The sequence below is a fragment of the Entelurus aequoreus genome, linkage group LG23 (assembly GCF_033978785.1).
Source record: "Entelurus aequoreus isolate RoL-2023_Sb linkage group LG23, RoL_Eaeq_v1.1, whole genome shotgun sequence".
NCBI classification, from domain to species: Eukaryota; Metazoa; Chordata; class Actinopteri; order Syngnathiformes; family Syngnathidae; genus Entelurus; species Entelurus aequoreus.
In genome coordinates this window covers 4,632,380-4,646,326 of record NC_084753.1, presented here as the reverse complement: position 1 = coordinate 4,646,326, position 13,947 = coordinate 4,632,380, and the positions used below count along the sequence as shown (strand labels likewise).

General features: G+C 45.1%; 2 protein-coding genes across 2 annotated transcripts in view; one reads left to right on the top strand and one right to left on the bottom strand.

Annotated features, from left to right (window-relative positions):
* The window catches only part of rsph3 (radial spoke head 3), a 33,872-nt gene extending 21,219 nt beyond the window's left edge, over nucleotides 1-12,653 (bottom strand). The window contains exon 1 of the mRNA XM_062033906.1: nucleotides 12,601-12,653. Within this exon, the coding sequence (XP_061889890.1) occupies nucleotides 12,601-12,611 (11 nt within the window). The 5' untranslated portion in view covers nucleotides 12,612-12,653. The remainder of the gene's footprint in view (nucleotides 1-12,600) is intronic.
* LOC133640950 (E3 SUMO-protein ligase ZBED1-like) lies at nucleotides 2,607-4,140 on the top strand. The gene is made up of 4 exons (XM_062034676.1): nucleotides 2,607-2,780; nucleotides 2,898-3,018; nucleotides 3,101-3,240; nucleotides 3,346-4,140. The coding sequence occupies exons 1-4, from the start codon at nucleotides 2,709-2,711 to the stop codon at nucleotides 4,138-4,140; spliced, it is 1,128 nt and encodes a 375-aa protein (XP_061890660.1). The 5' UTR covers nucleotides 2,607-2,708.
* Nucleotides 12,654-13,947: the final 1,294 nt, after the last annotated feature.

The following is a 13,947-nucleotide window of genomic DNA, read 5'->3' as shown; positions in this document are numbered from 1 at the left end:
TCACTTGAGAAAAAGCGCCATATAAATATAATTCACTTCACTTCACATCGAGGCCACATTGGGGCCACATTGGGGATAGATACATTGAGGCCACATTGGGGCCACATTGGGGATAGATACATTGAGGCCACATTGGGGATAGATACATTGAAGCCACATTGAGGCCACATTGGGGATACATTAGGGATACATTGAGGCCATGTTGGGGATAGATACATTAGGCCACATTGGGGATAGATACATTGAGGCCATATTGGGGATAGATACATTAGGCCACATTGGGGATACATTAGGGATACATCGAGGCCACATTGGGGCCAAATTGGGGATAGATACATTGAGGCCACATTGGGGATAGATACATTGAGGCCACATTGAGGCCACATTGGGGCCATATTGGGGATAGATACATTGAGGCCACATTGGGGATACATTGAGGCCACATTGGGGATAGATACATTGAAGCCACATTGGGGATAGATACATTGAGGCCACATTGGGGATACATTAGGGATACATTGAGGCTACATTGGGGATACATTGGGGATAGATACATTGAAGCCACATTGGGGATACATTGGGGATAGATACATTGAAGCCACATTGGGGATACATTAGGTGTCAGAGTTTGTTGGTGACGAACCCCAAGATGCAGAGATGATGGCAGGCATAGTGCGAGAAAACATGATTTAATTAAATACTTTGGCAAAAAACAAACAAAAGGGAACAAACAAAAGGCGCGCACAAGGCGGAGAACAAACTAGGCTATGAACTAAAATAGCACAAAGGCTAACTGTGGACAAGAAACAAAAACACTTACTGTGACACAAATAAACAAAACTCACGTGGCAAGAAACGAGCAGGATGAACTATGATAGGAACAGAGTGGACAGAAGTAGACAGAGCTACAACAACAAGTATAAATGACATTGACCAGTAGACACTACAATAATACAGCAGTGACTGGAGGGCAGGACAGGTTAAAATAGGCAGCTGGCTGACTGGCACCAGGTGTGGCCACATGCCAATCAGCCACAGCTGAGGGGACAAAGCACTCAGGGAGACAATCAGGAAATGAAGACAAAATAAAAGCACTGACAGGAAACTAAGAACAGGAAACCAAGACAAACGCAGAGGAAAACTAAAACTTGACCAAACTGTCACGGACAACCCTGACAGTAGCCCCCCTTCCCATAACGGATACCAGACGTATCAAAAAATCCTCCCCACCCCAAAAAAAAAACAGTCCAAAGTCAAGGGAGGGTGGAGGGAGGACAAGGAGGTGGGCCGCCAGGCCAAGAGTCCCCGCAACCAGCGGGGAAGAGTCAGGTGGCGACGGCGTGTTGAACGCCGCCGCAATTGGCGAGGCGGCTCGACCGCCGGCGTGGGAGGACCCACCGGAGACGATGGTGGCGGCGCCCTCTGCTGGCCCACCGGAGTGCATGGTGGTGGCGCCCTCTGCTGCTGGCCCACCGGAGTGCATGGTGGTGGCGCCCTCTGCTGCTGGCCCACCGGAGTGCATGGTGGTGGCGCCCTCTGCTGCTGGCCCACCGGAGTGCATGGTGGTGGCGCCCTCTGCTGCTGGCCCATCGGAGTGCATGGTGGTGGCGCCCTCTGCTGCTGGCCCACCGGAGTGCATGGTGGTGGCGCCCTCTGCTGCTGGCCCACCGGAATGCATGGTGGTGGCGCCCTCTGCTGCTGGCCCACCGGAGTGCATGGTGGTGGCACCCTCTGCTGCTGGCCCACCGGAGTGCATGGTGGTGGCGCCCTCTGCTGCTGGTCCACCGGAGAGGGTGGTGGAGACCCCTGCTGGTCCACCGGAGAGGGTGGTGGAGACCCCTGCTGGTCCACTGGAGAGGATGGTGGAGACCCCTGCTGGTCCAACGGAGAGGATGGTGGAGACCCCTGCTGGCCCACCGGAGAGGATGGCGCCGTCTGTTGCAGACCCCTTGGAGATGATGGCGCCATCTCTTGCAGACCCACTGGGGTGAGGAGTAGCTGTGCCTCCCCAGCTGCACAGCTACTCATAGCCCCCCCCCTCCCCCAAGGGACGGATCCCAGACGTCCCCAGATAGGCCCACAGACGACAGGGATGGGTGGGAGAGGGCTTGAAAAGCGGCCGAAGTTCTCTTCAAATTAGCCATTAATTCCAAATCTTTGTTAAGCCTCTCCGCCATGGACATCTCTGCGAGGTTCGAATTTGGCTGGATTATGTCAGAGTTTGTAGGTGCCGAACCCCAAGATGCAGAGATGATGGCAGGCATTGAACAGGAAAACATGATTTAATTAAGATACTATGGCAAAAAACAAACAAAAGGGTACAAACAAAAGGCGCGCACAAGGCGGAGAACAAACTAGGCTATGAACTAAAACAGCACAAAGTAGTGATGGGTCCGGCAACACAGATGCATCGGCGCATGCGTCGAGCTCATAGAGCGATACCCTGTGTCGGTGCGCGTATCGCTTTTAGAAAGTCACGTGACCGAACACGAGCTGTTTTGGTCACGTGACCGCTCATGAACTGTTCTTGTCACGTGACTGCTCATGAGCTGTTCCGGACACGTGACCGATACGCGAACTGTATCGCACTGACGCGTGCGCGCCAAACTGTGTTTATAAGGAAGCGGCGCATCTGTCAACGAGATGCACCTGGCAACAGAATCGGCGCACTTCTCTTGTTGGCCATTTATCATTTATCGTCGTCGATCATGGAGCAGCCTCAGGGAAAAAGAAAAAATTCCGCCGTGTGGGACTATTTTGATCAAATACCGGATAATAAGGTATTGGTGTTCATTTCCTTCTCGTTTCATCCTCTTCTCTCAAAGTTTCCACTTGATCTATTAGAATTCAAAATCTCTTCAAAATGATTCTTAGTTTACTATTCATATTTTCTGCAGGTTAAATGTCGCATTTGTTCGACAGAATTGTCGTACATCAACAAATCCACCTCCTCAATGCTGAGGCATTATAGGGCCAGGCATGAAAATGAAGTTCCAGAGACACCCAGGATAAACTCAGGTATACAGCCATTCTACAACTTACTCAGTTTATTTTTTGAGAATTAATTCCCTTCTTCTTTATCTCATTTTTAACCATCAAGCTACCAGGAAGCAGATGCTGGATGAGGCTCTGCTGAACTTCATTGTGAAGGACTGCCAGCCCCTCAGCATTGTGGAGAGTGAAGGGTTCAGGGAACTGGTGCAGGTCCTTGAGCCATCATATGTTTTGCCTACCAGAAAGGTTTGTGTGGAAATGATCTAAAGTTGTAGTTGATACATCCAATTTATTTAATATTTAAATTGAATACGTTGAGTTGCTTTTGGTTTGACTTGGTGTTATTTTCAGACCATCAAAAAAATGCTGGTGACAAAATATGAGGAGGAACGGGAACGAGTGAAATTGGAAGTACAGCAAGCTGTGGCAGTGAGTATAACAGCTGACATGTGGACATCTGTAAACATGGAGGCTTACTTGGCTCTTACCTGTCACTACATAAATGATCCTTTGCAGTTGTGTACATCTGTGTTGGGTGTGCAATACTTTCCACAAAGTCACACTGCTGACAATTTGGCCCAGGTCAAAAGGGACATGATGGCAGACTGGGCCATAACTAATAAAGTAAAGTGTTTTGTGACCGACGCAGCACCAAACATGATTGCATCCACTAGACAGCTCCAAATTCGACACTCAATTTGCATAGCACATAGTCTTAATTTATTAGTTAGAAAATCATGTGACCAGATCCCCACACTTGCATCCATCAGACACAAAGTTAGGCACATTGTCACATACTTCAGATCGAGCACTACAGCTAAGGAGAAGCTTGCTCAAGTGCAGCAACAGATGGGACGGCCAACCCTGAAACTCATCAATGAGGTGGCAACACGCTGGAACAGCACATATGAAATGCTGTCAAGGCTACATGATGAGAAGGAGTCAGTGTGGGTATCTCTGGCCTCTCTAAAAACAGATTTGACTCCACTTACAGCTGATGAGTTTAACATCGTAGGAGAAACACTTATTGTGCTTGCTCCTTTCCATCAAGCCACAGTGGAGTTGTCTGAGGAGAGGCGAGTGTCAGGGTCAAAGGTCATCCCGATGATGAAAATGCTCTACCTTGCACTAGAGCATAGTGCTTGAACCTTGCAAACACAGGCAGCCAAACACCTCCATGAAAATTTGAAGCGTCGAGTCACAGACACTGCTTCCAATCTGGAGTCATTAAGTGTGTTGACCCTAGCAACACTTCTTGACCCCAGATATAAATCACTCGGGTTCCGCAGTTCTTTTAAATTAAATGACGCCATCGTTCGCCTACGCTCCGAATGTGCGTCTGTCATGGGACACACAAATGAGCCCCTGCCAGGACCATCTGCAGAACAGCTGTCTGCACCCACTTCAGGCATTTATTCAGCATTATTTGTTTGTTGTTGTTTGAAATCATGTAATAAAATGCATATTTTTTGTTTTTAAGATAACCTTTGGAAACATCTGGATATGGAAGTGGGAAGGCAGACAAAAAACTACTGTAGATGCCATACAAGAGGTCCAACGGTACCTGGCAGAGGGAAATGTAGCTAGGTCCCAGGACCCATTAAAATACTGGGACCAACAGAAAACCACCTTCCCAAACCTCTTCCAGCTATCACTTCATTTCCTCTGCACTCCCGCCTCCTCTGTGCCCTGTGAGCGGGTATTTTCTACAGCCGGAGAAATTATAACCAAAAAGGGAAATCGTTTAAAATTTAATACTTTGGAAAAACTGTTTTTTTTTAATAAAAATATGTAAAAAAAAAAAAAAATCCCAGTCCACAAGCATCATCATTTACAACACATTCTCTTAGATTTCCATGTTCTGATACAGTGGTTCTCAAATGGGGGTACGCGTACCCCTGGGGGTACTTGAAGGTATGCCAAGGGGTACGTGAGATTTTTTCGGTAGGTTGGAGTTCAAATCCCAGCCGAGTCATACCAAAGACTATAAAAATGGGACCCATAACCTCCCTGCTTGGCACTCAGCAACAAAATGATTCCCGGGCGCGGCGCCGCTGCTGCCCACTGCTCCCCAAGGGGATGGGACAAACGCAGAGGACAAATTTCACCACATCTAGTGTGTGTGTGACAATCATTGGTATTTTAATCTTAATCTTAATCTTTTAAAATATTCTAAAAATAGCAACAATTCAAAAATCCTTTATAAATATATTTATTGAATAATACTTCAACAAAATATGAATGTAAGTTCATAAACTGAACATCAAATCAAGAAGGCTATTCCATTCATTACAATGCAACAATGCAATATTCAGTGTTGACAGCTAAAAAATTTTGTGGACATGTCCCATTGATGTTAAAGATTTATTTTTTTGTGAAGAAATGTTTAGAATTAAGTTCATGAATCCAGTTGGATCTCTATTACAATCCCCAAAGAGGGCACTTTAAGTTGATGATTACTTCTATGTGTAGAAATCTTTATTTATAATTGAATCACTTGTTTATTTTTTAACAAGTTTTTAGTTATTTTTATATATATTTTTCCAAATAGTTCAAGAAAGACCACTACAAATGAGCAATATTTTGCACTGTTATACAATTTACTAAATCAGAAACTGATGACATAGTGCTGTATTTTACTTCTTTATCTCTTTTTTTCAACCAAAAATGCTTAGCTCTGATTAGGGGGTGATTGAATTAAAAAAATGTTCACAGGGGGTACATCACTGAAAAAAGGTTGAGAACCACTGTTCTGATACATGTTCACATTATTTATTGACTAACAGCATTCCATGATTAATATCAATAAATTAATATTAATAATAAATGACAGAAAAATAAGCACACGTATGACTGAGGAGTCATAGTGTAACTTTGTGTGGTGTTTGAGTTGTCCGACTTTTTGTGTGGCCTTAAACGCTTCGTTGTTGACGAACACCGTTAGGGCCGCTTGTTGGCACTGTCACTCAAAGTTGCATTTCAATATTACACAGAATAAATGTGTTTAATTTGTTTAGAATTCAGATGGGTTTGATTTGGTGCGCGGCATATATTTGCTGTGCGCAGAGGACGCTTGAGCAGTGCACAATTGCGCAGGCGCGCACCTTCGAGGGAACGTGGCTCACAGGGCACAGAGGAGGCATCAGTGCGATACAGTTCGCGTATCGGTCACGTGACCAAAGCAGCTCATGATCGGTTTTTGATTGATTGATTGATTGAGACTTTTATTAGTAGGTTGCACAGTGAAGTACATATTCCGTACAATTGACCACTAAATGGTAACACCCGAATAAGTTTTTCAACTTGTTTAAGTCGGGGTCCACTTAAATTGATTCATGATACAGATATATACTATCATATATACTATCATCATAATACAGTCATCACACAAGATAATCACATTGAATTATTTACATTATTTACAATCAGGAGTGTGGAGGGGGGTGGGGTGGGGGGGTGGGGATATGGACATCAAGTAGTGGACATAGAGAGAGAGAGAGAGAGAGAGAGAGAGAGAGAGAGAGATCAGAAGGCATAAGAAAAAGAATCTGCATTTGATTGTTTACATTTGATTATTAGCAATCCGGGGAGGGTGTTAGTTTAGGGTTGAAGCTGCCTGGAGGTGAACTTTTATAGCGGTTTTGAAGGAGGATAGAGATGCCCTTTCTTTTATACCTGTTGGGAGCGCATTCCACATTGATGTGGCATAGAAAGAGAATGAGTTAAGACCTTTGTTAGTTCGGAATCTGGGTTTAACGTGGTTAGTGGAGCACCCCCTGGTGTTGTGGTTATGGCGGTCATTTACGTTAAGGAAGTAGTTTGACATGTACTTCGGTATCAGGGAGGTGTAGCGGATTTTATAGACTAGGCTCAGTGCAAGTTGTTTAACTCTGTCCTCCACCTTGAGCCAGCCCACTTTAGAGAAGTGGGTAGGAGTGAGGTGGGATCTGGGGTGGAGGTCTAGAAGTAACCTGACTAGCTTGTTCTGAGATGTTTGGAGTTTAGATTTGAGGGTTTTGGAGGTGCTAGGGTACCAGGAAGTGCATGCGTAATCGAAAAAGGGTTGAACGAGAGTTCCCGCCAGAATCCTCAAGGTGCTTTTGTTGACCAGAGAGGAAATTCTGTAGAGAAATCTCGTTCGTTGGTTAACCTTTTTGGTCACGTGACCAAAGCAGCTCATGATCGGTCACGTGACCAAAGCAGCTCATGATCGGTCACGTGACTTTCTAAAAGCGGTACGCGCACCGACACAGGGTTTCGCTCTATGAGCTGCTCGACGCATGCGCCGATGCATCTGTGTTGCGGGACCCATCACTACTGTTATTAGAGAAAGTTACAGGAATGACGGCGTGGCGAAGTCGGTAGAGTGGCCGTGCCAGCAATCGGAGGGTTGCTGGTTACTGGGGTTCAATCCCCACCTTCTACCATCCTAGTCACGATACATGTTCACATTATTTATTGACTGTATCTAAAAAAGATAAAAATATATTTTTATTTAAATGAAGATATGAAATAATCCTAAATGAAATACAATGACTTGGTTTATATTATTGTATATACTAGGTCATAAAATCAGTGTCAGTTGAGTCGGTCCATAGGTTGCCTGTAGGGATTTTTAATGTCCAGCAGATGTCAGTATTTAGTGACACAGTATCGACACAGTATCAATACAGTTTTGCAATGTGTCGAAACGCTTCATGAGGCCTCATCGACCCATCACTACTATGAACTAAAATAGCACAAAGGCTAACTGTGGACAAGAAACAAAAACACTTACTGTGACACGAAGGAACTATGACTAGAGCGGAGTGGACAAAAGTAGACAGAGCTACAACGACAAATAGTGACAGGTAGAAGCTACAGGTAGAAGTGACATTGCCCAGTAGACACTACAATAATCCAGCAGTGACTGGAGGGCAGGACAGGTTTAAGTAGGCAGCTGGCTGACTGGCACCAGGTGTGGCCACGTGCCAATCAGCCACAGCTGAGGGGACAAAGCACTCAGGGAGACAATCAGGAAATGAAGACAAAATAAAAGCACTGACAGGAAACTAAGAACAGGAAACCAAGACAAACGCAGAGGAAAACTAAAACTTGACCAAACTGTCAGGGACAACCCTGACAGTAGGGATACATTGAGGCCACATTGGGGATAGATACATCGAGGCCACATTGGGGATAGATACATCGAGGCCACATTGGGGATAGATACATCGAGGCCACATTGGGGATAGATACATCGAGGCCACATTGGGGATAGATACATCGAGGCCACATTGGGGATACATTAGGGATACATCGAGGCCACATTGGGGATAGATACATTGAGGCCACATTGGGGATACATTAGGGATACATCGAGGCCACATTGGGGCCACATTGGGGATAGATACATCGAGGCCACATTGGGGATAGATACATCGAGGCCACATTGGGGATACATTAGGGATACATCGAGGCCACATTGGGGATAGATACATTGAGGCCACATTGGGGATACATTAGGGATACATCGAGGCCACATTGGGGCCACATTGGGGATAGATACATCGAGGCCACATTGGGGATAGATACATCGAGGCCACATTGGGGATAGATACATCGAGGCCACATTGGGGATACATTAGGGATACATCGAGGCCACATTGGGGATAGATACATTGAGGCCACATTGGGGATACATTAGGGATACATCGAGGCCACATTGGGGATAGATACATTGAGGCCACATTGGGGATAGATACATTGAGGCCACATTGGGGATACATTAGGGATACATCGAGGCCACATTGGGGCCACATTGGGGATAGATACATCGAGGCCACATTGGGGATAGATACATCGAGGCCACATTGGGGATAGATACATCGACGCCACATTGGGGATAGATACATCGAGGCCACATTGGGGATACATTAGGGATACATCGAGGCCACATTGGGGATACATTAGGGATACATCGAGGCCACATTGGGGATAGATACATCGAGGCCACATTGGGGATACATTAGGGATACATCGAGGCCACATTGGGGATAGATACATTGAGGCCACATTGGGGATACATTAGGGATACATCGAGGCCACATTGGGGATAGATACATTGAGGCCACATTGGGGATAGATACATTGAGGCCACATTGGGGATACATTAGGGATACATCGAGGCCACATTGGGGCCACATTGGGGATAGATACATCGAGGCCACGTTGGGGATAGATACATCGAGGCCACATTGGGGATAGATACATCGAGGCCACATTGGGGATACATTAGGGATACATCGAGGCCACATTGGGGATAGATACATTGAGGCCACATTGGGGATGCATTAGGGATACATCGAGGCCACATTGGGGATAGATACATTGAGGCCACATTGGGGATGCATTAGGGATACATCGAGGCCACGTTGGGGCCACATTGGGGATAGATACATCGAGGCCACATTGGGGATAGATACATCGAGGCCACATTGGGGATAGATACATCGAGGCCACATTGGGGATAGATACATCGACGCCACATTGGGGATAGATACATCGAGGCCACATTGGGGATAGATACATCGAGGCCACATTGGGGATAGATACATCGAGGCCACATTGGGGATAGATACATCGAGGCCACATTGGGGATACATTAGGGATACATCGAGGCCACATTGGGGATAGATACATTGAGGCCACATTGGGGATACATTAGGGATACATCGAGGCCACATTGGGGATAGATACATTGAGGCCACATTGGGGATAGATACATTGAGGCCACATTGGGGATACATTAGGGATACATCGAGGCCACATTGGGGCCACATTGGGGATAGATACATCGAGGCCACATTGGGGATAGATACATCGAGGCCACATTGGGGATAGATACATCGAGGCCACATTGGGGATACATTAGGGATACATCGAGGCCACATTGGGGATAGATACATTGAGGCCACATTGGGGATACATTAGGGATACATCGGGGCCACATTGGGGATAGATACATTGAGGCCACATTGGGGATAGATACATTGAGGCCACATTGGGGATACATTAGGGATACATCGAGGCCACATTGGGGCCACATTGGGGATAGATACATCGAGGCCACATTGGGGATAGATACATCGAGGCCACATTGGGGATAGATACATCGAGGCCACATTGGGGATACATTAGGGATACATCGAGGCCACATTGGGGATAGATACATTGAGGCCACATTGGGGATACATTAGGGATACATCGAGGCCACATTGGGGCCACATTGGGGATAGATACATTGAGGCCACATTGGGGATAGATACATTGAGGCCACATTGGGGATACATTAGGGATACATCGAGGCCACATTGGGGATAGATACATCGAGGCCACATTGGGGATACATTAGGGATACATCGAGGCCACATTGGGGATAGATACATCGAGGCCACATTGGGGATACATTAGGGATACATCGAGGCCACATTGGGGATAGATACATCGAGGCCACATTGGGGATACATTAGGGATACATCGAGGCCACATTGGGGATACATTAGGGATACATCGAGGCCACATTGGGGATACATTAGGGATACATCGAGGCCAGATTGGGGATAGATACATCGAGGCCACATTGGGGATACATTAGGGATACATCGAGGCCACATTGGGGATAGATACATTGAGGCCACATTGGGGATACATTAGGGATACATCGAGGCCACATTGGGGCCACATTGGGGATAGATACATTGAGGCCACATTGGGGATAGATACATTGAGGCCACATTGGGGATACATTAGGGATACATCGAGGCCACATTGGGGATAGATACATCGAGGCCACATTGGGGATACATTAGGGATACATCGAGGCCACATTGGGGATAGATACATCGAGGCCACATTGGGGATACATTAGGGATACATCGAGGCCACATTGGGGATAGATACATCGAGGCCACATTGGGGATACATTAGGGATACATCGAGGCCACATTGGGGATACATTAGGGATACATCGAGGCCACATTGGGGATACATTAGGGATACATCGAGGCCAGATTGGGGATAGATACATCGAGGCCACATTGGGGATACATTAGGGATACATCGAGGCCACATTGGGGATAGATACATTGAGGCCACATTGGGGCCACATTGGGGATAGATACATTGATGCCACATTGGGGCCACATTGGGGATAGATACATGTAGGCCACATTGGGGATACATTAGAGATACATCGAGGCCACATTGGGGCCACATTGGGGATACATTAGGGATACATTGAGGCCACATTGGGGCCACATTGAGGATATATAGATTGAGGCCACATTGGGGATACATTAGAGATACATCGAGGCCACATTGGGGCCACATTGGGGATACATAGATTGAGGCCACATTGGGGATACATTAGGGATACATTGAGGCCACATTGAGGCCACCTTGCGGATAGATACATTGAGGCCACATTGGGGATACATTAGGGATACATTGAGGCCACATTGGGGATACATTAGGGATACATTGAGGCCACATTGGGGCCACATTGAGGATATATAGATTGAGGCCCCATTGGGGATAGATACATTGAGGCCACATTGGGGATACATTAGGGATACATTGAGGCCACATTGGGGCCACATTGAGGATATATAGATTGAGGCCACATTGGGGATAGATACATTGAGGCCACATTGGGGATACATTAGGGATACATTGAGGCCACATTGGGGATACATTGAGGATATATAGATTGAGGCCACATTGGGGATAGATACATTGAGGCCACATTGGGGATACATTAGGGATACATTGAGGCCACATTGGGGATAGATACATTGAGGCCACATTGGGGATACATTAGGGATACATTGAGGCCACATTGGGGATAGATACATTGAGGCCACATTGGGGATACATTAGGGATACATTGAGGCCACATTGGGGATAGATACATTGAGGCCACATTGGGGATACATTAGGGATACATTGAGGCCACATTGGGGATAGATACATCGAGACCACATTGGGGCCACATTGGGGATAGATACATTGATGCCACATTAGGGCCATATTGGGGATAGATACATTGATGCCACATTGGGGCCACATTGGGGATAGATACATTGAGGCCACATTAAGGCCTGTGCGTGTTTATACTGGAGTCTGATAAAGATCACATGTTACTTATCATTTTAACAGTCGGCTGTAAAAAAATCAGATTTAGAAAAAAACTCAGATTTGGTCCACTTTGCCCTGCAGTGACCTCCAAATCGTTGATGATTTCAAACTTTCTTTCTTCCTTTCTATTCTTATTTCCTTATTTCTTTTCAAATATCCTTGGTGTTAACTGGATCAGCCTTCCCTCTTTCTCTGTATTCTCTCTCTCTCACACATGTTTCGGGTGTGACAATTCCAGATCATTTTGACCCAAAGTAAATAATGCTAATAAGCGCATGGCTAGCAAACACATATTTGAAGAGTCGTACACTCATAAAAACATAATAGTTTGCTTAAAAGCTGAAAAAGTTTACACAATTGAAGAGAATGGGTTACGGTTTCAGACTTTGGAACACATTTATTTAAAAACTACAGAATGAAGTGACTCACCAGGCAGCCATGAGGGGCAGAAATGCAATGTCACTTCCTGGTCAAAAATGTAGGGGTGTGGCCTAAATCTAGACTCAGCCACGCCTCTAAAACTTTAGTGACATAAAAACTAGGGACATGATTTTTTTGAGCAGAGTTTTTTAATTAAAAAAAAAACAACAACAACAAAAAACCTACAATAAATCTATGTCTTTCAACCTCTGTTCAAAACTTATAAAGATATTTTAAATCACACCATGGAAACAAAAGAATATTTTAAGCGGTATTTTCGTAATTGAAATTGAGGGGTCACAATTGGGGACAGCTACTTCTCAGTAGAAAGTAGCCCATAAAAGATGATTTTGTATATATTTATTTATCTTATCACTATCTCAATTAATGCCCTGGGTTTAAACAGGTCATAATATAAAGTACCGTATTTTCCGGACCATAGGGCGCACCGGGTTATAAGGCGCACTGCCGATGAATGGTATATTTTGGATCTGTTTTCATATATAAGGCGCATTAAAGAAGTCATATTATTTTATTTTATTTTTAAATGTAAAAGACTTCCTTGTGGTCTCCACTAACGTTCAAAAGTTTGGGGTCACATTGAAATGTCCTTATTTTTGAAGGAAAAGCACTGTACTTTTCAATGAAGATAACTTTAAACTAGTCTTAACTTTAAAGAAATACACTCTATACATTGCTAATGTGGTAAATGACTATTCTAGCTGCAAAAGTCTGGTTTTTGGTGCAATATCTGCATAGGTGTATAGAGGCCCATTTCCAGCAACTATCACTCCAGTGTTCTAATGGTACAATGTGTTTGCTCATTGGCTCAGAAGGCTAATTGATGATTAGAAAACCCTTGTGCAATCATGTTCACACATCTGAAAACAGTTTAGCTCGTTACAGAAGCTACAAAACTGACCTTCCTTTGAGCAGATTGAGTTTCTGGAGCATCACATTTGTGGGGTCAATTAAACGCTCAAAATGGCCAGAAAAAGCGAACTTTCATCTTAAACTCGACAGTCTATTCTTGTTCTTAGAAATGAAGGCTATTCCACAAAATTGTTTGGGTGACCCCAAACTTTTGAACGGTAATGTACATAACATGTAATGGTGGTTCTTTGGTCAAAATGTTGCATAGATGATGTTTTACAGATCATTTTCAAGCCGCTCTCTGACAGTCGCTTCAGGATGCGCCGTTTTGTGGGCGGTCTTATTTACATGGCTCACCTTCGGCAGCGTCTTCTCCCCGTCATCTTTGTTGTAGCGGTGTAGCGTGCAAGGACGGGAGTGGAAGAAGTGTCAAAAGATGGAGCTAACTGTTTTAATGACATTCAGACTTTACTTCAATCAATA

What these genes read in the sequence shown, in the direction of transcription:
- LOC133640950 (XM_062034676.1), top strand. Translation starts at nt 2,709, where the DNA reads ATGGAGCAGCCTCAGGGAAAAAGAAAAAATTCCGCCGTGTGGGACTAT. An exon ending in ATCAAATACCGGATAATAAG is followed by an intron (nt 2,781 to 2,897) that starts GTATTGGTGTTC and finishes TATTTTCTGCAG; the next exon opens with GTTAAATGTCGCATTTGTTC. An exon ending in GACACCCAGGATAAACTCAG is followed by an intron (nt 3,019 to 3,100) that starts GTATACAGCCAT and finishes TTAACCATCAAG; the next exon opens with CTACCAGGAAGCAGATGCTG.